Source organism: Melozone crissalis, unplaced genomic scaffold, assembly GCF_028551555.1.
Source record: "Melozone crissalis strain CALT ecotype California unplaced genomic scaffold, PUWL_Pcris_2 ptg000081l_1, whole genome shotgun sequence".
Lineage (NCBI taxonomy): Eukaryota > Metazoa > Chordata > Aves > Passeriformes > Passerellidae > Melozone > Melozone crissalis.
The window spans coordinates 14,970,792-14,997,676 of NW_026535858.1; the positions used below are offsets into that span (position 1 = coordinate 14,970,792).

Here is a 26,885-nt window from a genome sequence, read left to right on the forward strand (position 1 = left end):
ACCTGGAAGGATGGTGTGAGCACATTCCCTGTGGGAATGCTGGCTCAGCCTTGCTGCTGGTGGCACGTGGGGACATGAAGCTGTAGTGGCCTCACCTCCATGGGCAACCCCTTACAATCAGTATTCCCAGTAGAACAAGCTTGGCATTTCTCACCTTCTGTGTACTAGTAAGAACATCAGGTTGGTGCACAGAGTGGGTTCCTCGGGGAACTGAGGAGTTTCACAGGGCTTTAAAGGAGGTGGCAGCTGCTTTCTCTACCTGGGCTATTCCACTGCTACTCAGGAAAGGAGTTCTGAGCGCTGATCCAACTCTGTGCAAACTGTGGTGTACTCAGGCCTTGCTTGCCCTGTCCTCCCTGAGCATGCAAAAAGCTGAATTTAGCAGGAAAAGCACAGAGCAGAAGATGGTAACTGACCTGTGGCCAACTCCTGCCTCACAGAGGGACACGGCAGAGTGAGGTAGGAAAGCTACATGGAAGATCCTACAGCTGGCAAAGTACAGCATCGTGCCAGAGAGAGACACAGGAGCAGAGGTGACAGGGCAGGTGTAACAAGGTACAGCAGCAGAAAGAGGTGGAGAAGGTGACAAGACAGGATACTTGCTCCTTCTGCTCTGGAGTGTGTGCCCAAGTTCCTTGGGATAGGAAATCCCCATCTGGAGCACTACATGTGGTGACTTCTGGCTCCAGAAAGACTTAACTAGCAGGAAATTTCTGGCTATCTCCTAACTTAATTTTCCTACAGCAGACTAGGGCCAGGCCACAGATTTTTCCTGTAGATGTCTGATCCCTGAAGGTTAAGTTAAGGAAACTAAAAGTACATCAGGTGGCGTGGCACAACAATAACAAAAGGGTAGAGAACAGGAAGCCCTGTGTTCTATGAACCCAGATATGGGGAGTGTCCAGTGTTTTGTTTTATTATGCCAGCCAAGTACAGCAGTATCTCAGAACTCCCTGCCTGTTACTGTGCTGGGTTAAAGTAATTAAGCACAGGTTATGGTAAAACTTCCTTTTTTAATTGAAAAACATGGGTGGGAGTACAGACAATATTTACACAAGTTCTCAAGTGCAGCTCAACTCAAGAACATATGACAAATACGATAAAAGGATGTGGGTCCAAAAGAGAATTATGGAGGGTACCAAAAGGTACAACTTCCTGCTAACCACGGACCTTCAGATCAGATCAGCAACTGAAAAAGAGAAAAGGCAAGGATTAGGAGCATTAACTGAGCGTGTGACTCACAGCCCAGCACTGCTGCCCCAGGCTGTCCCAGAGGAAGGGCCAGCAGCACGCACCGTTCATGGGCATCTCGTCGATCTGGGTGGAGTAGTACTGCTCGATGTCGCGCAGGATGCGGATGTCATCGTTCTTCACAAAGTTGATGGCGACGCCTTTCCGGCCGTACCTGCCCGAGCGGCCGATCCTGCAGAGGCACGAGGGAAGAGGCAATGGAGCCACTGTGGGAGACTTCCCCCAGCCCCAGGGGCCCGAGGGAAGCCCCAGCCTACCTGTGTATGTAGAGCTCTCTGTTGTTGGGCAGGTCGTAGTTAATGATCAGCGACACCTGAGGCACATCCAGGCCTCGAGCCCAAACGTCTGTGGAAATGAGAACTCGGCTGCGAAGAGAAGGGCACAGTCAGGACTTTTCTGGGAGCCCCCAGGCTCCAGCACAGAGCATCCCCTCTTTTCTGGGAGCCCCCAGTCTGCTGCACAGAGCATCCCTCTTTTCTGGGAACCCCCAGTCTGCTGCACAGAGCATCCCTCTTTTCTGGGAGCCCCCAGTCTCCAGCACAGAGCATCCCCTCTTTTCTGGGAACCCCCAGTCTTCAGCACAGAGCATCCCCTGCTATTCCATGCTCCCCCCTGCCCACAGCACACCAGCAGCATCCACACTTCTGTTGCATGGAAAGCTGTCCCTTGCACTAGCACCAAACTGCAGCCAAGACAACACAGCTTGGATCTTTCAGAAGGAATAATGCTCCCAAGTGTTTAAAATACTGAGGATGGAGCACAAACATTTTTCCTTGAATTTTAAATGCAGCAACTTCCAATAGCTTCAGCAAAATAGAACAGACTAATTCTACACCCAGAGGTAGGAGTGTCCCTCCTTGGAAAATGGCAAGCTCTCAACCCTTCCACACCAGAGGAGATCAGAGTTCTCCTCAATCTGAGCTGAGCAAAGCCTTGAGACAGAGGCATTAGGGTTTCCCTGCCCCAGGGCAGCACTGACCTAAGCAATGCTATCTGGGGCATTTACCTTGCACCAGATCTGAACTCTTTCATGATGGACTCTCTCTCCTTCTGGGGCATGTCCCCATGCATGGAGGAAACGGTGAAGTTGGCTTCCCTCATCTTCTCTGTGAGCCAGTCCACCTGTGAACACAGCCTGGGTTAGCCCCTTGCTCAGACAGCCAAGCACAGCAGCTGAGCTCCAGAATGTTTGCTGAGACAGGCTGCTGTGGACTGAGAGACACCTCCACAAGCATTCTGAGACTAAGGGAAGTAAATAATCCTTACAGAGCATCAGCTGTGTGATACAGGGCTCCACAAGCCCTGAGAGGAAAGGAATTAAGAGCATTTATCCAGGAAGTGTGGGTTTGCTCCAGGAATTACAAGCAGTTAGACTGAGCACACACTTCTCTAAAAAGGCAATTCCTGTCAGCTGTCTCAGGTCTGCCTCTGTTGCTTTAAGTCAGGCACATCCCCAAGGTTTAATCTCTGGTCCTACTGAACTATTTCCAAATGGGGGAGCAACCAGACCTCTTCACTAATCCAGCATTATTGGAATCACCCTCAGGAAGCACCATGCCTCTCTGATGGCCCCTGTACCTTTCTCTTGGTGTTACAGAAGATGACAGCCTGGGTGATGGTCAGCGTGTCGTAGAGATCACACAAGGTATCAAACTTCCACTCTTCCCTCTCCACAGCCACGAAAAACTGCTTGATTCCTTCGAGGGTCAACTCATCACTGCAGGGAAGAGCACCACAAACAGTTAGAGGGGCTGGGTGTGCTTCACCAGAGACCACCCCTCTGCCCCATGTGCTGGGGGCTGCTGGGTTTAGATGCCATCCAAGTTGTTCTAGAAAGTCCTGGGAAAACTCAGCTTTAAGAAGGGACCTGAATGTGACCTGTTCATCAGAGACTGGAATGGCTCTGCTCCAGCCAGCCAGCTCCAAAGGGGAACACTTCCGTTCTCATCACTTTTACATTCCAGCTTCCTGACAAGAGACCGAAGAAAGTCTCAAGAAGCTTGAATGTACTAAATGGGGCAGTGCAAGAGCTCAGGCAAGAGGGAGACTCCTCCCAGGTCCCAGTGCACAAGGATCTGTGACACCACCAGATGAAAACTGTGCCTCCGAGAACACCCAGGATCAGTTGGCTAAAGGGGGTTTTTGCCTGCTGTGTAATAGGAAATTTTAACAGGAAGCCTGAAGAAATCCTCTGGGGGAGCCCAGGAACTGGATAAGTGTGAAGGACAGATTTCCATGAGGAGAGACTGCTATCCATGGGGAGAGTGAGGGGACTCATTCCCTTAGGGGTGAGAGAATGTCCTGTGCTGAGCAGCAGCACACAGAACTGGACAAGGATGAAGTCAGGGAGATAAGCCAGCCCCTGCTGGGAAACAGGACATGAGCACATCTGTGGACACTCAGGAACAATGAGAAGGAACACAGAGACTCCCTGTACATTTAGATCAGTGACACTGTGACCTGCCCAGGGCTGCACCAGCTCAGAGTCCCTGCTCTCTCCAAGGAAACTCACTGACCGTTTCACCAGGATGCGGATGGGGTCTGTCATGAACTTGTTGGTCATCTCCAAGATTTCATGCGGCAAAGTGGCGCTGATCAGGACCACCTGTGTGGCTGGAGGCAGGTATCTGTACACATCATAAATCTGCTCCTTGAAGCCTGCAGTGCAAGTCAAGCCACACACAACAGTTAGCACATCCCTCTCCCAAATACCCTCCTCTTCACAATCTGATCTGGAATTCAGTACTGGGTCTATACTATGGGATGAACATAAATGTGTGAATTGGTAACATCAGACAAGGCTCATTGTATGCCTTAACCAGCCTATAACTAACTGCAATAGTCTAACTTTTCAAACTTTAACTTTTTATAAGTGGGCCTGCCAGCTGGGACACCCTAGAATCTCAAAGAAGCAAGGAGAAAGGAAGCAGAAGGGAGACAAATGTTTTACCTTTATTGAGCATTTCATCTGCTTCATCCAAAACCAGCATTTTGATGGCACGAGTTCTCAGACTTCTGCGACGAATCATATCTGCAAGATTTCACTTTGTGAGATGAGAATGCTCTGAAAGCAAGTGAGCCCCAGCACTGTCAGGGCATTTTGGTGGAGGAGGGACAGATGTGAGAAACACAAAATGCCAGGTGAACTTCATGTCAACAGAATCCACAAATCCTGTTTGAGAGTCAGCCCAGCTCGGCAGCTGCTAAGTTTTGGTGGATTTTTTTCCACTTGTGGGGATCAGTTCATGTTCCCCCGGTGACAGGAGCTTGTGTAAGTGCTGTGTGTTCCTCAGACAGCCAGAAGATGGGAGCCTGAAGGACAACACTGCCCCTATGATAACTGCATGAGCAGTAAATGTTAAACTCTTCCTTCAGCGAAACCAGAAGGTACCAGCTGTGAGTTCAACTGATTTAACAAAGATGGAGCAACTACCAGGACACAGAAAATGTGGGCCTAATTCTGGGCCCATTCATCAGGCCTGGCTCCTATCTCCTTCAAGACTCAGGGACTGTAATACTTTCTCCTTTTTCCAAAGCCACCACATAAACAGTCACCTCAGCAATGGAAATCAAAGCATAAACAGAGAGAATGCAAATACCATCACCACTGATTTCCCCCAGTCTTTCCCAGGCACACGAGCAGTAAGTTGTTACCTTGTTACACTTCCCCTCAAGGTTACATTACCAGTGTTACAATAAACGCCACGATTCCTTACCAAACACCCTGCCAGGAGTGCCAGCCACCACGTGCTGCCCGTAATCCAGCTTGCGGATGTCCTCGCCCACGTTGGTGCCCCCGATGCAGGCGTGGCACTGCACGTTCATGTAGTCTCCCAGGGCGAGAAGGCCCTGTTGGGGACAAGGGAAGGGATTCACTGCCCCAGCTCTGCCCAGGCTGCCTCTGTCAGGAGAGGCTGGTCTGTGCAGCCATGCCGTGGGCTTTTCTAAGAGATGTCAGCACAAGGATTTTTTAATTTCTGTTACCCAAGCCTGCACAACAGCAGGCTTTAAAACACTAGGAATTCGTGTCCTCAGGGATCACAACTGCTTTAGACAGGCTGGCCTTAAAAACTCAAGGCCCTGCAAAACCTCAGTCTGCCAAAGCGATGAATATAATGCCAAGGAGCAAACAGCCCTATATCAAATCATACTTTTTATTTCCCTCAGGAACAGAAGAAAAAGTGGAAGCTGTGTTTGTTTGCTTTGAGCTCTGCTAGAGAATGCCCAGAGCACGGCCCCAGGCCTTGCAAGGTTCCCCAGACAAGGAGTGCAGTGCTCCTACCTTCTGGATCTGCACAGCCAGCTCGCGAGTCGGCGCCAGGATCAGGGCTTGGGTCTCACGGACCTGGTTGGAGCAGGGAATCACAGAATCACAGGGATTAACCACAGGCATGCAAGAGGTGATGGAGCTCACAGAATCAAAGCTGTGAAATGCCACAGCTGAAGGATTTAGAACAGAATTTTGTGCTAAATAATAAAAAAAAAAGGTGTGTACACTTCTTGCTAAATAGAACCAAATTTCAAGCCCTTCAGTTCTGTTTGGTTCAGATAAACACCTTGCATTGCTCAAGGACTCCAAGACAAAGCTTTGAAGGGTCACCTCTAAAAGTATTACAAGCACTTCACAGAAATAAATCAAAAGCTGTCCTTTCCACTTAGAACATGAAACCTTAATTTTTATGTCCCCAGACAGATGAGAAACAATCCCAGCCCACTGAGAACCACCCTTTTATTCAACTGCATCTGCACATCCAATTATACCCCAAAACTGCAGGATGGACACAATGCCCCTGAGCAGAACGAGGCAAACAGCTGTCAGTCAAAAACCCAGCTTGGATTCTGTGCAATGAATCAGATCACCTATCACCAGATAGGCTGATGATGCTATTGGGACTGTCTGAAGACAATTCTGCTTGCTGAGAGATTAACTTAGCCCTAACAGGTGAAAGAGGTCAGCTGTTAAAGACAATTTTATCATTACAAGACATCAGCTGAACTTATTTTACCAGACTGGCTTTAACAGTTCAATTGTTACAGAGTCTGGTGAAGTTCTCAGTCAGAATTCTGTCTGAGGTTCACTGCCCATAATGAAAAGATTTCAAAGTAAAACTTCATTTAATCACTCTTAACACATTTCCATGATGAAGACCAGTGATTTAGTAAAAATTATTTTTAGCACGTGCTGCTGAGATTACCTGTATATCCAGGCATTGCAGAACAGATATGGAGAATGTTGCTGTCTTCCCTGTTCCCGACTGTGACCTGAGAAACAGATGTTTGGTGAATACTCTGCATGTCTGGACAAACAGCACAGGCAATTCCAACACATTCCGCCCCTCTGCTCTCTCCCACAACTCAGTGCAAAGAACTCAACAGTGCCAACAAAGGTTTGTTATGATCAGAGCCTGATCTGCTGTCAGGCAGCTCTGAGAGCTGCAACATCAGGGACAGAACACTCCAGGGTCCCCAGCTCTGGCACCTTCACTCCTTATCAGACCAGCATTTTAACTTTCTGCCATCTGCCACACACACACTTTTTTCATGTAAATGACAGATAAACCAATGCAATTTGCAAGGCCAGTGATTTGCACTGGTGACCAAGAAAGGATTTCTTCAGTGGGATGCATATCCTTCTTTGTCTCTAGACATATTATTTACAATAACTAACCCTAACAAACTTTTGGCATTAACTGGCAGAGGATCACAACAAGTTAGGCAATTTCACTGCTTGCTTGTCACACCATAAAACCACAAAGTAGTTTGAACTGGAAGGGAATTAAACAACATCCAGTTCCATCCCCCACCCTGCCATGGAAGGGACACCTCCCACCTCTGCATGGCCCAGAGCCCCATCCAGCCTGGCCTGGAGCACTTCCAGGGATGGGACACCCACAGCTGCTCTGGCCAACCTGTGCCCGTGTCACACCAATTTCAGGTCATTCCCCACACCCCGCCAGGCACCAGCCCAGGCCGATCCCGCTTCCAGCCTCAAGGCAGGGAACGTGCCCGACATCCCCCCTGCACTCACTGGGCGATCACGTCCCTGCCCTTGATGATCTGCTTGATGGCTCGCTGCTGGATGGCCGACGGCTTCTCGAACCCTGCGGGGCCAAGAGACACCGTCAGGCCGGGCCAGGCCGGGCCGCAGGGCGCAGGCGCGGCCGGCCGCACATCCGGGCCCCGCCGCGGCCCCCGCACCGCTCCGAGCCCTCAGCCCGAGCCCCGGCCCCGCGCCCCCGGCCCCGCGGCCCTTCCCCTCCGGCCCCGCCGCCCACCGTAGGCGTAGATGCCGCGCAGCAGGTCCTCCCGCAGGCCCATGGTGTCGAAGGTGGGCGTCACGTCCACCTCCTCGCTGGTCTCGAACTCCACCTTGGTCATGTCCTCCTCCTTCATGAGGCGCTTCCGCGCCGAGCCGCCCGCGGAACCCACGGACCCCGCCATGGCCGCGCCGCCGCCGCCGCCGCCGCTGCCGCACAACGCCCGCCGCGCGCGCCCCGCTCCGCCACTGCGCCTGCGCGGGGGGCGGGCCGGGAACGGCGTGGCGCGCGTGCGCCTGCGCGGGGCGTGCGCGTCAGGCCACGGGGGGCGCGCGCGGGACCACGGGACGGGCGGGGCTTGGAAGGGCCCTGAGGGGATCGGCCCGGATGGGCCTGGAGAGTCCCCAGAGAGGGGGAACCTGTGACCGTCCTTCCCTGGGCAGCCCGCTCCAGTGCTGTGCCACGCTCAGTGCAGAGAAGTTGTTCCTCATGCTGAGGTGGAACTTCGTGTTTTAATTTATGGCCACTGCTCCTCGTCCTGCCGCTGGGCGCCACTGTAAAGAGCCTGGCACCATCCTCTTGGCACCTGCCTGTGGGATATTTGTATGTACAGACAAGATCCCCGCTCAGTCCTCTCCTCTCCAGACTAAGCAGGCCCAGCCCCCTCAGCCTCTCCTCAGTCCCGTCATCACCTCATCGCCCTCCACTGGGGCCTCTCCAGGAGCTCCTTGCCTTTCCTGCTCTGAGGAGCCCAGAACTGGGCACAGCACGGCAGAAGGAGCTGAGTAAAAAGGCGGCATCAGCTCCCTCCGCCTCCTGCCGCTGCTCCTCCCGATTCACCCGGGAAATGCATCCAGGGCGCTGGACGGGGATGTGCGCGCGGCCTGCGCATGCGCGGGGTGTCGGGGCCGAACCGAGCCGGGCCGGGCCGGGCCGGGCCGAGCCGACGCTGCAGTGCCTCCGTCCCCGCGGATGCACAACCCCGTTTCCCACGGTATGTCAGTGTCTCTTAAGCAGCCAAGACTGAGCAACTCCATGGGATGAGGTTTGTAAAAACGATGCTGGTTGATGGCCTTGATTCTGCAGCTCCATGAGGGGATTTCCACTAAGCTTGGGCAAGGAGCAATTATGTCCTTGCCAGTCTCCTACACAGGACAGTTCCTTTGTGTTTGATGTTTTAAAAGGATCCTGTAGGGAGTCCAGACGCGAGTGCAGACATCACACCCTTAGAAAGGTTACTCTATCCATTTCCCCATGTCCCCCCCAACAAAACAAAAAAACCCACCCCAACAAAAAACAAAACAAAAAAGCCACCCCAACAAAAAACAAAATAAAACAAAACAAAACAACAAAAAAAAAAAACCCAAAAAAACCCAAACAAACAAAAAACCCCCAAAAATTCCAAAAAAACCCAGAAAAAGGAGGCTGAAGATCAGGGTTTACTGAGAATAATTCAGGCCAAGATACTTTTCACAATCTTTCATGGTGATTCCATAGGATTCAGGTGTCTGAGGGTGGTGATCTGAGGGAGGGTTCTTCACTTGCAAGACAGTTTTTAGATGTGATCTGTAGTGCAGCCACTGCATGGTGGCTGAAAGGCTCCCTTGGGAACTGCCTGAGTGTGAGCAATCCCTGCCTATGTGGTGTGGGATTGTAATGCAGAACAACAAGGGGCTGTTGAGCCTGGTCTTTTTATGGGAGGGAGAGGGATGCACATCCTAGGAGAGGAAAAACATCACCCCAGTTCTAATATTGATCTCAGAAGTGCTGATGTCTCTGCATCTCACATGTGGCACAGACTGTCCTCTTTTTAGTGCATGAACAAGCTTCATCCACGTTTTTTTTTTTTTTGTTTGATGTAAAATACTTCTTTCTCCTTAGTGCATTCAGTTCCAAGGACTGGCAAGGCATTTGCTTTTGAAGTAACACCACGTGAATGTGCTAAGGTGGAAGTGAATCTCTGCTTGCCTTGACAGCCAGGACAGCTCAATCCAGGATCTTGAGAGAAAAAAAAAAGAAACAAGAATCGTTCTTTTGGCTTCAGACTTTGAGGTAACAGCTCTCTGAAGACAGGCTTCTTCCAAACCTGGTAAAAAATTGGTGCTTTTGGAAATGTTCTGAGTTCTGTATCACCTTTCTGGGCTCTGCTCTTTGGTCAAATAAAATGTTGGCTGTCAGTCCCCGTTTGACAGTGTTCCCAAGACCCTGTAAGTGATACAGTTTTCAGTGCTGGTCTTTCTGTGGACTCTGGGTGTTGATGGGTCAGCAGGGAGACCAGACTGAATGGTCTGTGCCTGCAGACCTGCTCTTGTGGCTGCCATGAGGGCAGCTCAGGACATCTCCCTCCTGGCAGCCTGGGGTTGTTTCTGAAATGTTCCTCAGTATTGATCTGGTCTCTGAAGTTTCCCTTTGATATTGAAAACCATCAGTTTTCTTCTGCCAGTTTGGCCCCACTGACTTACTCCTGTTGTTTTTCCTCAGCATCAGAGGGGAGCGCTCAGGGAAGCAGCCTGTCCTTCTGGCCAAGCTACCTGGGCCCGCATCACTTCTCCAGCCTCAGCAAAGACACTGGATTTGCCAAGCCTCAACTTGTCACTGCCACCTGAGCCCTGGAAGAGCTCAGAGCAGATCCTCAGGGTCCCTGGTTCTGCCTGGATCGGTGCTGGTGGGTGAAGTGAGCAACTGCCCGGGGTGGGAGGAGCACTTGCAGCCGGGTTCAGGATGGGTTTGGTCACCCCAGGGCTGGGGGAACGTGGGGGTGGATGTGATCCAGGCTTATCTGAGATGGGGGGGCATCCCTGAAAGACTGGAGGGTGGGCACATGGTGTGACAACAGGAATGCTGTTGGAGCTGTTAGAAGAGGGAGGAGGTGCTGTCAGTCTGTGCTGTTCTTGCAGAGGAGGAGCAGCAGCACGAGCAGCAGCTGAGCCTGGCAGGGCTGCCTGCAGCTTGGGACAGCCCTCATGGTCCCCAGGAGCGGCCTCCAGCCTGCAGCTGGCACCTCCTACAGCTACAAACTGCAGTGCCTCTGGTAAGGGCTCTGCTGCCTGTGACGGCCCTCTGTGGGTGCCTCAGGGGTGCCTCATGCCCTGCTCGCTGTGTCTGCAGGAGCCAGGTGAGGCACATCGCCAGGGAGAGGGACAAGGCGAGGCTCAGTTTGGAGAGGGCAGAGAGACACTGCCTGCAGCTGGGCAGGGAGCTGGATCAGCAGTACATGGCTCTTGAGCACACCCAGAGCAAGCTCAGGTAGGAGGGGTTCTTTTGGTGGGGTGCAGAAAATGTGCTCACACATCCCTTTTGAATCTCCCCCTTGTTTTGCCAATGTGGCAGTGGCAGGAAAGCCCTTGAAGACCCCTCTCCACCCCTATGATCTCAGCATCCTTCCAACAAATCTCTCATCTCCAGGATCATGCTCTGTCTGTCCCAGCCATGTTGCTTTTTTCCCCCAGGAATTTTCAAGCAGAAATAGAGGCAAAAGAGCTGCTTCTGCAGCAAGCAGTGAGTCACCAGGCAAAGCTGGAGGCTGCTACACAGCTCCTCCAGGGCAAAGAGGCCAACCTGCAAGGGAGACTGAACCATGTGATGAGTGTAAGTACAACTGCCTTGGATGAAACACCTTCGCTCTTTCAGAGGTGGCAGAGCAGAGGTGGTGACAAATATAGATGGTTCACTTTGCTCTTGTTGGGAAGAACAGGAATTTTATGGAGAAGAATCATCAGCCACATCCATGCAGTTGTATTAAATACAGAACTTGTTACCTTGCCATGCCATCACTAAACTGCTGTGCTGTCTGTTGGCAGTGGTTTGGCCCTTGGTAACACCTGCAAACACAATGGCCAAAGCTGAAATTGTGCCAGGGGCCATGTCAAAGGCAGAGATGATGGAGTCTGCATGCCTGGGATTACCCCAGCTCTGGTCAGTGTAGAAGTACAGATGGAGATAGCTCAGGACTTGCTGCCTTTGTTAACTGTGAGGGAAACCACAGTTTTGGGGGGCTGAGGTGGAGCTGATCCTGTGGGGCTGTCTTGCTCTTGCTGTGTAAAACCCATCCCTGTCCTGTGGAGAGATGAGCCCATGTGGTATCAGCAGTGTGCTCTCCTGTCGTGGTTTACGAATGATGCTCCAAATTTAGTTCTCCTATCAAGACTCCCCAAACCACACTGCTGCTTGCTCACTCCCTCTCCCCACTTTTCAGTGGCTGGAGAGGAGAATGGGAGGCACAAAAGGCAAAGACCTTGGGTTGAGATAAGAACAATTTACTGGAAACAGCAGTGAGATAAGAAACAACCAGTGACAGCAACAGTATTAACAAAAGTGTACAAAAGAGAGGGTGATTTGCAAATGCTCATTGCAGGGCAGCCACATTTTCTCTGGAAGGCATCTCCTTCTCCCTGGAATTGAGAGAGAGTGCCTTCCCTCTGTCCCCAATGAATGAGATGGTTCAGAATAACATCTGGACTTTAGCCACATCCCCTCCTGGTTACTGCAAAAATCTGTCCTGGCTAAAACCAGGCCATGTCCAGGGCCTCCTGGGAGCTGTGCTTGGCCTGCTGATGTGCCAGTTGTTGTACAGTTCCCTGCTGAGCACCTGTGGCTGATAAACCCATCCTGCCATGTCAGGACCCACTGCAGCAGGGAAATCTCCATTTGATCTGCAGGAGAACACACAGCTACAAAACAAGGTCACAGAGATGGCTGAGAAACTGTCAGCCTCTGAGGAAATGGTGTTGGAGCTGCAAAAAGAACTCAACCACATTGTGAAGGATAAGGTAACCTTTCCCTGTTGCAGTCAAATAAGAACTTTTCAGGAATTCATTAAAAAATTGATCTTGCATATTTTGTGTCAGTTGCTACGGTCTCCCCCTGTGTGAGCTCTCCTGTGCTTTAATGACAACCTGGAAGCTGGGAAAGAAAAAAAAAAGGTTATTTTTGAGGTTATTTTTATTTATATGAGGATATTTTCCAGTTGTAGAGAATTCTGCAAATCTGCAGTCTTCAAGGGTAAACTTACAGAGTTCGGTTTCCAGAGAAGTTTTATTTTTCACTAGTATTGAAGTAAAGGGCTTGTTTTAGTATCTTCCACTCCTAAAATGAATCTGGGGAAAGAAGTGAGTCTGTGATCTTGTTAGCCAGGAAAGCTTGCCTGTACTTTGGTGTCTCACATGTGGAGAAAATTGTTTTTCCTCCTTTTTCTGACCCATCCCACAGATGATGGGCCCCTTAGGGAGCCTTCTGTTGAATGTATGGGTGTGCCCCGTGACCCCAGGGATTTAGCAGAGCTTTTGACTCTCCATTTGGAGCTGGTTTTCCTGATGAGAAGTGTTTCTTTGTGCAGCTGGGGCAGGGGGAGCCCCAGAGCCCCGAGTTCCTGAAGCAGAACGAGCGCTTTGCCGAGATTGTCCTGGAGTACGAGCGGCAGTGCCAGGTACGTGCGGGCAGCGCTGCGGTGTCACAGCCCTGCTCTCTGCAGCACTTGGGCCTGAGGGAGGGCAAGGAGGCAGACCTGGTCATAGGGCAGAGGGATCCCTGTTACCTTGCTCAGAGTGCTGTCTCCTCACTCCTGAAGCCCTCGTGGGTTGTTTGCCTTGCTACGATTTTGGCAGGAGAGAGTAGGGGTGGATCGTAAATGCCTTTCTGCTTGTAGCCATGGACTATTTTGTTGGAACCATATACCTCTGTTGTAAGGACAGACCCTGGGCTCTGTTGGATTTCTTCTTGAGCACGAGGAGAAAGCTGTTCTCCTAATTTGGAGACCATATTAACAGCTAAAGTCTTCTTTTTGTTTTTCCTTTCCTTCTTGCCCCCACTTTAAAAAACCCCTAAAAATCTTGTTGCTGCTGAACTCTGCTAGAGAGTCAAGGTAAGCCAGTCCAGATATCTGGTGTGTGTGTGTGTGGTCCAAGAATTGGTGCTGTGTGTATTGGAATTCCTGCAGGGTGCTGTGCTCCTTCGCAGAGCTTGGGGCTCTCTGAGGCATGAGCACAAACTCTGTTTCCCTTCTCCCATTTTTAACGTGTGTCTCTTGCATTTTGACTAGTGTATCTTTAACTGGTGCTGGGTGCTCTGTTGTTTGAGTCCTGTGCTTGTCACGTTGCCTGTTTGTTCCCAGGTGCTGTGTGGCTGGGGAGCACCCCTGAGCAGGGACAGGGACAGTCACATCCCCCCAGCAAGGGCTGAAATGCAGGTTTCAGCAAAGCCATTCTGTGGATGCATCAGGCAGCCCTTCTCCAAGCTGCAATTAAAGACAAACATTCTGAAGCACTATCCAGTGCAGCATTGCTCCAGGTGGCACCAGAGGGTTGAATATGATCAGTGCTGCAATTTTTCCTCTCGTTGAGCAGCCCCAGAGTTGTCCATGAGAATGCTGATGGATGGAAAGGTTTGACCTTAAGGCTTCACCTGCCCCTGTGAAGGCACCCACTGGGGTTTATCCTTTACCCTCATGGAATGCTCTCAGCCCCCCTTTCCTGCTTAGAATGGAGATGAAGCAAACTGGGTTTGCATTTGTCTACATCTGCTCAGTAATATTTGTTACCTGGAAGTGTCCTAGTTCATAGTCTCTCACAGCACATCAGTTTCCTGGGGGCAGGACATGGGATGTGATTGGATGTCTGCTCAAAGTGAACAGTCCAGAAGAAGGCAGGATGCCTTGTATGCTGTACAGGATAGAGGATGTGAAGTGGAGCAAGCAGCTGCCCATCTCCAGACACTCCATGGAAGTGGCTCATTGCCCTGCTGTGGTGGCTCATTACCTGGTGTTCAGCTCTGGGACTCCCTGCTCAGGAGATGGGATAAACTCCTGTGCTGGCCTTGGGCTGTCTCTGGCACCAGGAGACCAGCAGGGCCTGCCTTGTGCTGTGCTTCCCATGGGATCAGCACCTTCTTCCCTTGCTTTATTCCTTCTGCAGCCTGGAAAAGTTCCCTCCCAGAGGCCTGTGGGCTTTGCTTCCCTGTGAATCCTGCTGGCTGCCTTCTCTGCATAGAGTAGTGCTTGTTGGCCAGCCCCTGTGCCCACAAGAGAGTCTTGAGGGTATAAACACAAACCCCTGGGCCTGTGCTGAGTTCATGGTGTTTCTTCTGTGTTGGATTCTGACAGTGGTTATTTAGGTCAGCAGGGTCTCAGGAGGCTTTCAGGCTGCCCAGCCCCCTGAGGTGTTGGCAAACCCTGGTTTTGTGTGCTTTTGTGCTTTACACTGTGTAGTGATGGTGATCTCGGAAATCTGGGCTTATATTTCTTCTTTGGCTCCTCCAAATTCCCTAATGTGTCCCTTAGTTTGGGAAGGCTGTGCTGGGGCTGGGGGAGGCCCTGCAGGAGCTTGGAGGAGCTCTGTGCTGTGTCCTGAGCAGTGTTTGTTCCAGGTGCTGCACGAGCAGAACGCAGCGCTGCGCAGGGAGCTGCAGGGGCTGCGCCTCCAGCTGCAGGAGAGCAGGGCTCAGGCAGGGCTGCCAGCAGCAGGTAACGGGCAGGAGGGCTCAGTGCCTGTCCTCTCAGCAATGACAAAGTTCCCTCTGCCTCCAAGTCTGCATGGGAGTGGGGGGAGGCTTGTTGTGCCTGAACTACTGCTGCCAGTGCTGGTACTGGGTAGCTGTGGGAGGGAAGGAGGAGAGGATGGGTGGTGGGGAGGAGAGAGGTGGAGGAAAGGAGGGTTTTCCAACTTGAGAACTGCTGATGGAGCCTGTGAACTGGCAGATTCTCAGTGTTGAATATGCTGAGGAAACAATGCAGTAAGGAGGAAGTAGCCCCAAACTGTGGGTTGGAAAATTCAAGTTGAGCATTAGATGAAAGCTCCTGGCCAAGAGGGGTGATGCAGCCCTGGGTCCAGTTGTCAGATAGATGAGTAATGTTCATCTTTTGGGGCTGTATGCAACCCCCCAAACCCCTTATGGACTGGATGAAGCTGCAGCCATCCTGATCAGTCCTGTCTTGTAGGCCTCCCCTCACAGGGCTGCTCTCTGCCATCACACCCCTCTCCAAGCCTTGTTATTCTACTTCTGTGTTTCCAGAAATGTCACTCCCAGTGGAGCAGCTCCAAGAGCAGCTGCAGGACCTGAAGGTGCAGCTGGACACCAAGGTGAGTGGGGTGGGGGGAGATGTCCTGACTGCTTGGTGAGCACAGCTGCCACAGAGTGACTGATGAGACATCTGCTCCAGTAGGGTTGCTGGAGACAGAGTTCAGGCTGGGGACCAGGGTGGTGCCTCATCACTCTGTGGGGTTATTTCATGTGCTTCTCCACCTTGTCTTGGCTGGCAGGAGGGTTTGCAGCCTTTGCCTCATTGGCTGGCAAAAAATCCCTGTCACCTTGTGAAATGTTTGTGTGGGTCTTGTGAGGAACCAGAGCTCACTCAGTGTTGTCACAGTAAAAGCAGGGACAGGACCATGAGGAGAAGCAGCCAAGTGTCTCCTGATGGTAGGGGCTGTATCAGACCCTGTCACCCTTGGCTTGCAGCACACTTCTAACCTGCCTCTCTGAGGTGGCAGTGTGAGCCCAGCCTCCTCTCCAGACAGCTGTGAATGCTCATGGGACAGGCCTCAGTTCCACATTTACTCCTTTTGCTGCTGAACTGAGAGGTCAGTGATGCTTGCTGGGTTTTGTGTTGCAGCACTGCAAGAGAAAATCCTAAACTGCCCTGCAGGTGACAGAACAGTTCAAGGAGCACAAAGCTGCCTACAGATCTTCTGCCTGCTTGATAGTCCTGCCTTTGTGCACATCAAATCCTGGAGTTTCTGGTGTTCACAGGGGAGTTGTGGGGAGCAGCAGCTTCTCACCAGCACATCCTGACCAGGAACCACTCTGCAGTGGAGGAGGGATATGAGGAGCAATGGCAGATGATGCCCTGGCCTCTCCCCTCTCCTCTCTGGGGCTCCTTGCAGACAAGGAGAATGGGCAGAACTGTGCTGCTTGCTGGCAGCAGCCTGAGAGGAAAAGAAGTGAGACCCACTGGTTTCTGCTTGTTAGACACTGCTGCATGAGACTGCTTGTTCAGCAGGGACCAGAACTGCCTGCAGAGAGTCCTCTGTTGGGTGGGACCGATAGATCAATGTGAATTGGAGCTATTGGAGGAGAGGAAAGCTCTCAGGAGCATGGTGCTAATATCCCAATCCCATCTCCTTCCAACAGATAAGCTCTATTTCTTCCTCATAATAGTTTATGTGGAAAAACTTTGAGAGGGAGAGGAAGGACACTGAGGAAAGTTTCCAGGCTGAGATGTGCCAGATGGAATTCCAGGAAAGAGATGTTGAAGAAACAGGTGCAAAGTACTGGGCTATAATTAATGGGCTGAAAGAGCAGAAATGGGAATAGAGCCTGGAGCTGGAGGAGAGGTTTGAGATGGAGCAGACCAGGTGACAGCAGCACACTGATGACATTTGCCACCCAGGGCAGCAGCTGGACCAGGACAGAGAAGAAATAAAAACACAGGGACAGGGTGAGCCTGGGGTCTGGCACTGTTCTCTTTCTGGGGCTAAGGAGGAGATTAGGGGTGCATCTCCTGCTCATACCAGGGTAGGTTGGGCTGATTTTTCACAGGGCTGGGGAACTGCTTTAATTTGGAAGAAAATCTGGGCAGAATTGCAGGGCTGCAATTGTTTGAAGTGGGACTAACTCCCCTTACCTGAGTGCTTTTATTTCAGGACTCTAAGTTTCCCTGCATGTTCTACAAGGCTGTGTTAGAGGCAGTGCCCAGCATAGACTGTATCTTAAAATAGTGAGAGATATAAAAGAGCTTTCATTAGTGTTTTTTATTACCTCTTTCTTGGTCTTTCAGCAAACCTGTCTCTACTTGCTAGATGATCACAACTTGCTATCTTAAAAGCAGTAAAAAATGTCTTCAGTTTCTCCATATAGGTAAAAGAGACTGGTTTGTGAAAGAAAGAGGTTGTCACTGAATAATTGTTTTATCTTCCCTTCCTCCTGCCTCTGCCCTGCTGTGTCTCCCTTTAGGATCAGTGCTCCCCTTGGCAATATGCCAGCAGGGGATTTTGCTAGGTCATTGTCACTGTTTTAGGGATGAGATGTGGGGTAGGTGAGGGAGTAGGGAGGGGATTTGGCTGAAGTCTGTGGTAGACCAGGGAAACAACCCCAAATAACAGGAGTACAAGGCATTTAAGCTGTTTTATCTGTGGTGAATGGCAGATGGACTGACTGCAGTGGGGAGCTTTCAGAGTTGCTGGAAAAGATGGGATTGGCTGTGTGTCTTTGAGAAAGGCAAAAAGTATGGGAACTTTCTGTGAAGTTTAACAAATTGCCTTAACTTTGCAACATAGAAAACCCTTTGTATTGCATCTCCAGGAAATGTACATTCAGAGGCTGGCTGAGCATTTCAAGCTGTGATATCAAACCCAGATCAGCAAAATGGTTTTTATCTTTAGGAAAGATGCAGAGGCTGAACATAGCAAGAGCTGCCATGGAGTGAATGCCAGCATGAGGACAGCTGTAAGGCTTCATTGCAGCAGCACTGGTGTGAGAGGAGGTGATTTCCCAACAACAAAGGCTCCAAGGTGAGGCCTTCAACAGCAGGGCACCCATGAGAGGCAGCAGTGGAAGCCAAAGAAAAATGACCAAGTCTCTGTGGAAGCAGAGGCAGCTCAAGTTGTAAGAAAAGGTTAATGCCAAGATGTTTGAAATGCTGGCTGTTGGGTATGAAAAGATTAAAAAGGCACCAGGATGAAATGGGAGTAATGCAGAGAGAGTGAAGCTGAGGGCTTTGCTGTTGGAAGGGACAAGGTGTCTGGAGAGCTGTCCTCTGGGGAAAAATGAGCTGATCCTCTAAGACTCAGGTGAGCAGGCAGACCAAAATCTTCTGTTGCAATTTCAACACTGAAGGAACAGAGAAGAAATGAGCAATTGTATGATGGACACACCAGTGCAAACAGTGCAGGTGTTTGTTGTAACAAATGGCCTGCTCAGTCTAGCAGCTGGAGGCAAAGTGGAAAGCATTTGTCAGGGAGAAATGGAATCTTGATAGACAAGGGGATGTGCTTGGGAAGGAGGCAGGGTTAAATGCCTTCAAACAGCAGACATCTCAGAACATAGACCTGACCTGCAGGGCAAGAAGAGAAGGAAAAAAGCTCTGGAAGACAGAGGTGTAACAGCATAGGAGGAAACCTGGCATTAAGGCTGTCAATACAGAGCTGAAGAGGAACAGGTTGAAACTGGAGCTGATGCAGCTCAAAGATGTCATGCACTACTTGGAAAATGAACCCAGAGCTCAAGAGAGTGTCAGGTTTGAGTGCAAAGGTAGTTTGAAGATCTAACATGCTGCTGCAAAGAAAAAGCAGATGCTTTGTGAGACACAAGGCTGCTGAACACTGTAACAGCAGCTATGTTCTCTTGGATGTTCCAGCAGCAGCTTTCTTCTCCTGCTCTCATGAAGTGGGCTATGAACTAGGATACTTCCAATTAATAAATATGACTGAGCACACATAGACATGGCTATATTATGTCTTTTACTGGCTGTGGGAGTGTGGTCAGGGAGCTGGGATGTGCTCCTGTGGCCATGGCTGACTGCACACTCACCTCTTCTGCCTTGGACATGGATGCTGGAGATGCCACAGGAAGCACAGCATGTGAATCCAATGTCAAATTCCCAAAAGCAGCTGCACTGAGGTGAGCAAACACCACATAGCCCGTGGACTGGTCCTTGTGCTTCAAGGAGAGAGGAAGGACTTCCTCACACAGATCCTCTGCGTGCCACAAACTGCAGTGCTGTCCTCCCTGCCAGGATGGATGGTCTGTTGTCCTGCACCTTCTCCTGAGGGATTTGGGTCCTGTATGGCTCTGGTGTTTAGCAGCAGTTGTTGGAAGGACTGTCCAACACAGGACTAAGCTTCATTCCCACAAGTGCCAGTATTCATGGCCAACTGGGAGACTGGGAGTATCCACAGAAGTGCAAGGATAATGAGACCAGCTTGGATTTGGGGTCCCAGCTTTGTGTCCAGCCCTGTGAAATCACAGAGGCCTCACAAAGAAGCTGATTTCTCCAGACCTGGCTTTATTGCAGTTGAGGGGTTGGCCTGACCACCTGTCACCCTGTAATGAAGTCTTGGTACGTCTGGATGAGTCAAATCACTTTGTATCCACAAGACTGCCAAATCATTTTAGCCAGCTGGAAGCCACATCAATTCAGTCTGATGCTCTTTGTCCTTTTTCCTCTTTATTTTCCTTCCCTTGGAGACATGCTCCTTCCCTGCTCTTGTCTCTTGCTTGTCCCCACATGTTTTGCCTAAGTTATGGGAAGGTTTTTTTCTGAGTTTTCCTTGGTCCTTAGCTGTCATTGCAAACCAAATTGGAAAAGATCAGGGAGCCAGCACAGAATGCCAGCCCCAAATGGTGCTTGTGCATGGTTTTCTCACTCTGCTGCCTCTCTTGTGTTGGCTGCTGGAGAACAGCTTGCTGAAGAGTTAACATGGGATGGATTTCTTCCTTAGGAAGCTTTAGATAGGTACTGGGGTGACCCACTGAGCCATAAATCTGGGGAGAGACAGGTTTCTGGTGTGGATGATCCCACTCTGCTAAACTGTCCCTCCCATTGTTCTTCATTCCTTGGTTTTAGGTCTCTGACAGCTTTGTAGGACTTTGGGCTGAGCTGTGTCACCTGCTGGGGCAGAGGCACCTGACTCACTCCTGCATCAATTCAGGGCCTTATCTGTTTTGGCTTGGCTTTGCTTCCTCTTGCAGGCCAAAACCAAATGTGGGACTACCCAAAGCAGGGCTCTCCTCTGAGGGCTGTGCTTTGCTGCTCTCTGGTCTGAGGCTGATCCTATCCCTCTTCCCAGCAGGAAAAATGGGACTGAGTTGGATAGAGAGAGGTTGGAGGAGCTGGCTGAAATAGCAGAGTTAACAGCATTGGTAAGGAACCATTAACCCCAACTGGCAGGCTCTTGGCTGAAGGATTTAGAAGGTCAAAAACTGCACAAGTTCATAGAGGAGAGCAAAAATGTTTGTTTCAAACATTCAAACCCAGTCTTCCTTTGAAGAACCAGCTTTGTCTTATAACTTGTAAAGCAGTGAAAACTTGTGTGACATTGAAAGCCTTACAGAAGGGGAAAGTCTTTAATGACTTTCACTACTTTCACTCTTTCTCCCTGAGCTTTCTCTCCCTCCCAATCTCACACCCACATGGCTCAGTCACTCTTTGTTGCCTGTGTTCCCACCCCAAGCCTCCTGTGCATGATTTGTTGTTTCTTTTCTCCATCTTTTCCAGAGTGATGAGGGCAAGGAGGGGCTCTCTCACCAGGATGTCAAGAGGCCTCAGCTGGGCTGTGAGGCCCCTGAGCACAAGGCTGGTGACAGTGCTGGCCCTGGCACTGCCCAGCTGCACAGCCAGAGCCCTCTGGAGGCTGAGTGGCTGCGAGGGGCAGAGATTGCTGCCAGGCTGGAGCACCACCAGAGGCATGCAGCGTGCTGGATGGAGATGGAGCTACTCCAACAGCAGCTCCAGGCCTCACAGGAAAAGGTGAGTGTCCTTCATTCAGTGGCTGGCTGGTGATGGGCTCTGTGATGTTGGTTTTGTCCTGCCTGGAGCTGTGCTGGACACCTTCCTCAGAAGGGAGAGTGTCCAACTTTTCAGGAAAAAGTCATCCTCTTCCTCTTTGTGGGAGACAAAGGATTCTCCCTCCTGCTCAGCTATGGCTGAAGCCAGTTCAGGTGCAGCTGGGGGGAGGTCCCTGCTGGCTTGTCCCTATGATACCCCCCAGTCCTTGTCCTGTGCAGGCTGGCTGGCCAGAGGGGAGGTGGCTCCCATAGGGGTGCCAGGAGCTGGGGTTCCCCATGGCTCAGCTGACAGAGGAGCTGGAGCAGTGGCAGAATGGGATAAGGATTGGGAAGGGATGACAGCAGCCAGGCAGGGCTTCGTGAGGGATGGGAAATGAGGTGGTCAGAGCAGAGCAATGTGGATCACCAGGACAGAGGGAGGAAAGCCAATGTGAGAAACCTTCCAATGTGTTAATATTCCTCTCCTGCATTCTGCCCTGGGGACTGGCTTTCCACAGAACAGCTTACCCATGCCAGCCATCCCAAAGTTGGACCAGACCTGCTTCCCATTACCAGTTTTGCCCTTTGCTGGTGACAGGAAGCAGAGGACATGTAGAACAGGACATTTAGTACATCACAGCTAGCCTGGGATGTATCCAAGAACCCAAGTGAGCAGCCCTCTCTGTCTCTTGCTCTTATGGCCCTTGGTCCTGGGACTCCCTCCCAGAGAATCCTCCTGCTCCTCACTACTCAGCAAGGGGAGCATCTCTCAGCAAGGGCTCTCTGTGTCTCCTCCTGCAGCTCTCAGTGCTCTCACTCCCTTGCTTTGCAGGCTGCCCACTGAGCACCACTGCCATGGTGCTGCAGCTCTGCTGTGCCTGTGCTGGGGTGAGGGCTGAGGGCACTGTCTGACCTCTCCTCTCCCCCAAAACACAGCCTGGGCCTGTCCTGTTGTGGGCTCAAAGCTGTAACCAGCTGTCAACCTTTGTGTGTTACAGCTTTTGGAAGCCAAAGCCAACCTGAGCCTGGCCCAGGCCCAGCACACTCTGCAGTTGCAGCAGGCCAAGGCCCAGATGAACAACATGGTGCCAAAGAAGCAGTTTGAGCAGCTGCAAAACACCCTGAGAGAGGAACAGTGCAAGACTCAGCAGCTCCAGGAAAGCCTCCAGCTGCAGGCTGAGCAGACATGCAGGCAGCTGGTCAGGATCCAGGTAAGCAGGGAATTGCAGGGGCTCAGTCAGGGGTACTGTGAAGGGAACACTGGAGGGCAGCTGTGATTGGAGGCACCAGAGGTTTGGGTGGAAGATGGTAGATACAAAGAACCCACAAGGAAAATGCACTTAGCTTCAAATTCAGCTGCAACTTTAATTCTTCATGAATCCTCCAGTCACCAGCCTGCACTCAGACAGGTGGATTTATCTCCAGGGCACTGAGCAACCAGGTGTTGGGGTTTTGTGAGTTTGTGTCTGGGCAAAGATAGGGCAAATGATAACCTAAGGAATGATAATGAGCAGGCACAAGGAGTCTTTGTCTCTCCCTGAGCTTTCCTGGATAGGGCTGGGAGAGGGGAGGCCAATGGCTTGTTTTTTATAGAAAATCTGCTGGAAAATCTGTGCCTTGTCTTAAACTGGTTGGGTGCAGACCCAGGGAAGGTTGTACTGCTCCAGACCTCTGCCCCACTGCTTTTTGTATCCTGCCCCTCTGATAAACCCCCTGCTCTGCCTAAGGAGCATGAGGCTCCATGAACAGGGCCTTGGGGTAATGTACAGCCCAGGGCTGCCAGAGGCCAGGACAGTGCTGGGACAACCCACACACAGACTTTGTTTCCCTCTGCAGCAGGAACACGAGCAGCTGCTGCAGGCAGCTGTGGAGCAGGCAGAGGGGCTGGAGCAGAGTCTGAGGAGTGCTGAAGCTGTGCTGGCAGAGAGGGCAGCTCAGCTCAGAGATGCCCAGGTGAGTGCAGAGGGGCTGGTGCTGTGTCCCTGCCCATCTGCTGCCCCTGCATGGGATGCTGAACCTGAAGCCTCCTGTCCCTGCTTTAGGCCCAACTCTCCAGGAACAAACTGTTGATTGAAGAGCTCCGTGGAGAGAACAGGAGGTTTGCAATGGCCCTGCAGGCTGCTGAGCTGAAGCAGAAGAGCATGGAGGAGAAGAACCAGCTGTTGGAGGAACAAGCCTCAGCTCTGAAGCAGCTTATTGCAAAAATCACACCAGCATCTCTGAGTGGGTGATGGAACATCTGCAGTGGCAGCCCCTGCTCCTGGCTGGGGCTGGTCAGGTGCAGAACGGGAGATATGGCTGGGTTGGGAAATCAGCCATGTCCTCTCTGGTCTTGCCAGGATTTTCCTGTGTAGAAAATAGCAGATGGGGAGCCTAGAGTCCTTTGAGGAAACTGGTCTTGTGGATAGCTGAATTTTCCAGCTGAAAGCAGCAGCCTTGGTGCCTTTCCCAGTGGCAGTGTGCTGTTATGTCACGTCTGTCTCAGGGCAGCCAGCTCACAGGATTTTCTTTGGCAGTTTAGTGGTGGTGCAGGTGCTCCCTCTCTGCAGAAGGCTGATGTTGGAGCCACAGTTACATCTCAAAAGCCAGGGCAGAAAGGCTTGCAAGGACCCTGTGCTTGGTCACTCCAAGCAGGAAAGCTGAGTTGTGGCATTAAAAAATGTGTAATGTTACAGCACCTCCTGCTATTCCCAGTCTGCTCTGTATTTCAGTCACCTTCCCCAACTGCTGCTGAACATTTATTGCCAACAGCTCCTCCTACAGCCTGAGCCTAGGATCCAAACCCAACCAGATTGTTGTCTCTGCAGTGAGCAGGACAGAGCAATGCTGTAATGCCCCAGGCATTTATCCGGTTCCTGCCTTCTTCCCCAGCTGTTTGCTTTTTCAGCTTCAGCCTGAGATGGGGGCTAAGCAAACCTCCAGTCTCACCTAGGGCTGATGTTTTTGCAAGTGTTCTCCCAGACACAGTGCAAGAGCTGAGCAGCTCCACTAGGAAAAGGGAAAGCAACTCTTCAGCCTTGTTCTGGTTTTGTGCTACCCAGAATCCTTAAAACCCTCTGCTCCCCTTCCCATTCCTACTCCAACTAGCCCATAGGCCCAGCCAGACCAGTGCTCTGGGATAAGAGATTCTTCACAGGAACAGAGGCACAGGCCAAGCACACTGGGAAAAACCCAGGCCCACAGTCCAGACTGCAATGATCATTCACACAGCACCTCAGGAAACAACATTTATGGGTCTCTGATGGGGACAAGGCTTCATGTCTAATCTTGGAAGGAACCTTGTGCAGCCTTATCTGACACTTGGAGGAGCAGTTCCACTGAGATACTGCAGGGTCAGGATGGGTTTGGCTGGAGAGCCAGATCAGTGCTGAATGAACACCACATTAACTCTTAAAAACCCAAGAGACTGAAGGAGTTCTTTATTTTGCAACCAAGGAGTTTTCCTGGCTTCAAGAGCCCAGCCAGTTGGTGTCTTACATGCACAGTGTGAACAAAGAACTACTCCAAACAAAAATGCATTCACAAACCCTGGGTGTAGCTGTGGGGCTTGGATTCTGCCCCCCACTACCCTGGATTCCCAGGATTGCTGTGTTACCAGCATGCACCCTTTGCTCGTGAAGAGCTGTGGTTTTAAGGCACCAAAGGCTGTTAGGAGGAGTGGCAGGGTGCCACTGCAGAAATACTGAGGTCTCTGAAGTCCTGCACACACCAGAGCTCAGTCCCCATCGTGGGCAGGTCACCAAGAGCTGTCCCTCCTGTCCTGCACACTTAGGACAGAACGTGCTCCAGGATTCCTTGTCTGATCAGCTGCTCACATTTCCAGCGGGGTAAAAAGTGCTGCACAGAAACACAGAAAAAGCCTCCATGGATTTGTTGGATTTGTTGCTGCACACAACCAGCTCTGTTTGTTGTGCTGTACATCCAGTGCCTCAAGGTACCAGATTGGGCAGAGCTGCACTCTGGACCATGCAGACAACACAAGGAGCTGTGTGTGCAGGGACTGGGACATGCTGCAAGGCCAGGGGGATGTCATGGGAGTGAAAGGGAAGGAAGAGAACAGACCACACCCCTGCCACAGGTACCTGGCTGTTCTTCTTCAACAGGATGGTAGTGCCGTCATCGATCTCAAACTCCCCATGGTCTCTTAAACACCTCACCTGCAAAGTGGGAACACGGCTCTGACAGAGTCCAATGAAAAACACCAACCATCCCCTCGAGTGACAGTCCTTGGCATGGGAACATGCTTTCTAGCTGGTCTAGTTAAAGTTGCTGCAAAAACCTCCTACTGGATAACTTGCCCCACCACATCTCCCTGCAAACCAGAAGTGCCATCTCTCAACATGCTTTGTGCTCTCAGTAGAAGGAGTAAAATGCTGGCAGGCAGAGTAAAACACAGAAACCTGTGAAAGCTTTGGGACTCTGAAAGGTCTTGCTTGATGAACTGATTTGGGATGGGGATGAAACGCTTAGAAAGAGATAGTCATGGAAATGTTTATTCATGGATAGAAGCCAGAAATCTTGCACTTACTTCAATGTACAGGCTTTTAGGAGGTTTGATGTCCTGTGTGAGGTCCAGCCCCTCCTCTCCTCCTACTGACCTCATGTAGGTAGCCAGAGACTTTTTGTACCGATTGAACCACTCCACCTGTGGGCATGAACAGGGTTGTACCCACAGACAATGAATACACACGAGTAAGAATTTACAGAAAGACATGTTAAATGTCATGTTTATAGTGGGGGGAAGGCTACCCTATTTTGATTGTACTAAATAATCCATCAGGAGGAATATGTGGGAAGGGGGGAAAAGTTTGAAATGAGGCTGACTCACTTCCTCAGCTGACATGTGGAACTGGATGGTGTTGGGCAGAACGCTGCCATACTCCCACCTCAGTGCTCGGATCCGTAGCAGCCGGTCATACCTGGGGAAAGAAATGGGGCAAACCCAACACTTCTGCTGAGGTGAGCGCTGGCAACATCCCCAAGCCACAGTGGCATCCAGTAATCTAAACTTTCAAAGAGCAGGAGGAAGCAGAGCCTTCTCTTTGCGCTGATACCAGCAACGAACACAAGGAGAACCAGCTCCAGAGCTGCCTTGCTGCTCGGGGAGAAGCCACCTGCCCGGCCCGAGAGTCCCGCCACCCTGTCCCTGGGGACGCTGTGCCGGCAGGGATGAGCCCAGGGGACTCACAGGTAGGCCAGGAGACAGCGCTGGTTCCGGAGCAAGCAGCAGTGCCGGAACCGGATGAGGAAAATCAGGTCCGTCCGTCCCGCCTTCGCTTCGGACCTGGGGGATGAGGGGGAGGATAAAGAGGAGTAGGAGCAGAGCTGCGGGCCGGGGAGCGCCGCCCGTGCTGTGCTGTGCGGGACGCGCCGGGAGCGGCGCCCAACTCACACATCCGCCTGGTTCCGCTCGTACAGCGCCCGCATCTCCTCCAGCGCCTGCCGCAGCTCCTCCGTCTGCAACAGCGGCACAGCCAGTGAGCGCGGGCCGCCGGCGGCGCCCGCCCGGTGCTCCCGGGGCTCACCCGGAGGGGCGGGAGGTGCCCGCCGGCGGGGCCCGCCCGGTGTTCCCGGTGTTCCCGGTGCTCACCCGGAAGGGCGGCAGGTGCCCGCCGGCGGCGCGGTGCAGCTCCCGCACCAGCTCCATGCCCCGCTCCGCCGCCATCGCGCCCGGCCGCGCGCGCGGGAAACCCGCCCGCGCACCAGCCAATGGCGGCAGGGGCGGGGCCGACGGCGGCCAATGGGATGCGAAGGGCGGGGCTTAGAGGCGGGCCCACGCCTCCCGGGCCCCGCCCCCGAGATTTGCGTGCGCCGCTCTCGGCGGGCGCGGTGGCGCCGCTGGGGCTCTCGGCGACCGCCGTGACACTCTTGGGGTCACGCTGAGAGCCCCCAGGGGCTGGAGCA

At 51.8% G+C, this 26,885-nt stretch overlaps 3 protein-coding genes across 4 annotated transcripts; 1 reads left to right on the top strand and 2 right to left on the bottom strand.

The window, feature by feature from the left end:
• Positions 1-993: 993 nt before the first annotated feature.
• Positions 994-7,700, bottom strand: EIF4A3 (eukaryotic translation initiation factor 4A3). The gene is made up of 12 exons (XM_054290246.1): positions 7,527-7,700; positions 7,280-7,352; positions 6,447-6,513; positions 5,534-5,596; positions 4,968-5,100; positions 4,202-4,282; positions 3,768-3,909; positions 2,830-2,968; positions 2,258-2,373; positions 1,509-1,616; positions 1,296-1,423; positions 994-1,189 (listed from the first exon to the last, which is right to left on the bottom strand). Exons 1-12 carry the CDS (start codon positions 7,690-7,692, stop codon positions 1,173-1,175), a joined length of 1,233 nt encoding a protein of 410 aa, XP_054146221.1. The 5' UTR covers positions 7,693-7,700; the 3' UTR covers positions 994-1,172.
• A 692-nt stretch (positions 7,701-8,392) lies between these two features.
• Positions 8,393-23,626, top strand: LOC128946600 (ninein-like protein). Its single transcript, XM_054290501.1, has 14 exons — positions 8,393-8,502; positions 9,390-9,560; positions 9,990-10,173; positions 10,406-10,539; positions 10,617-10,754; positions 10,958-11,096; positions 12,167-12,277; positions 12,844-12,933; positions 14,868-14,964; positions 15,513-15,580; positions 20,713-20,964; positions 21,980-22,192; positions 22,818-22,934; positions 23,024-23,626. The coding sequence occupies exons 4-14, from the start codon at positions 10,472-10,474 to the stop codon at positions 23,210-23,212; spliced, it is 1,482 nt and encodes a 493-aa protein (XP_054146476.1). The 5' UTR covers positions 8,393-8,502; positions 9,390-9,560; positions 9,990-10,173; positions 10,406-10,471; the 3' UTR covers positions 23,213-23,626.
• Positions 23,627-24,664: 1,038 nt separating this feature from the next.
• On the bottom strand, positions 24,665-26,649 carry GINS1 (GINS complex subunit 1). Of its 2 annotated transcripts, XM_054290503.1 has the most exons (7): positions 26,572-26,649; positions 26,374-26,438; positions 26,170-26,265; positions 25,810-25,900; positions 25,510-25,626; positions 25,064-25,138; positions 24,665-24,818 (listed from the first exon to the last, which is right to left on the bottom strand). In XM_054290503.1, exons 1-7 carry the CDS (start codon positions 26,644-26,646, stop codon positions 24,750-24,752), a joined length of 588 nt encoding a protein of 195 aa, XP_054146478.1. In that variant the 5' UTR covers positions 26,647-26,649; the 3' UTR covers positions 24,665-24,749. The 2 variants fall into 2 exon arrangements, with proteins under 2 accessions (XP_054146478.1, XP_054146477.1); XM_054290502.1 differs by having other exon boundaries at positions 24,726-25,138.
• Positions 26,650-26,885: the final 236 nt, after the last annotated feature.

Bases quoted from the DNA above. Each gene is read 5' to 3' on its own strand.
- LOC128946600 (XM_054290501.1), top strand. From the start codon at position 10,472: ATGGTCCCCAGGAGCGGCCTCCAGCCTGCAGCTGGCACCTCCTACAGC. The intron at 10,540-10,616 runs GTAAGGGCTCTG...CTGTGTCTGCAG, and splicing joins TACAAACTGCAGTGCCTCTG to GAGCCAGGTGAGGCACATCG. The intron at 10,755-10,957 runs GTAGGAGGGGTT...TTTTTCCCCCAG, and splicing joins CACACCCAGAGCAAGCTCAG to GAATTTTCAAGCAGAAATAG.
- EIF4A3 (XM_054290246.1), bottom strand. From the start codon at position 7,692: ATGGCGGGGTCCGTGGGTTCCGCGGGCGGCTCGGCGCGGAAGCGCCTC. The intron at 5,101-5,533 runs GTAGGAGCACTG...TGTCCCCAACAG, and splicing joins TGGCTGTGCAGATCCAGAAG to GGCCTTCTCGCCCTGGGAGA. The intron at 4,283-4,967 runs GTAAGGAATCGT...GAAATCTTGCAG, and splicing joins CACTCCTGGCAGGGTGTTTG to ATATGATTCGTCGCAGAAGT.
- GINS1 (XM_054290502.1), bottom strand. From the start codon at position 26,646: ATGGCGGCGGAGCGGGGCATGGAGCTGGTGCGGGAGCTGCACCGCGCC. The intron at 26,266-26,373 runs GTGAGTTGGGCG...CTCATCCCCCAG, and splicing joins GAGCGGAACCAGGCGGATGT to GTCCGAAGCGAAGGCGGGAC. The intron at 25,139-25,509 runs GTAAGTGCAAGA...CCCACTTTGCAG, and splicing joins CTAAAAGCCTGTACATTGAA to GTGAGGTGTTTAAGAGACCA.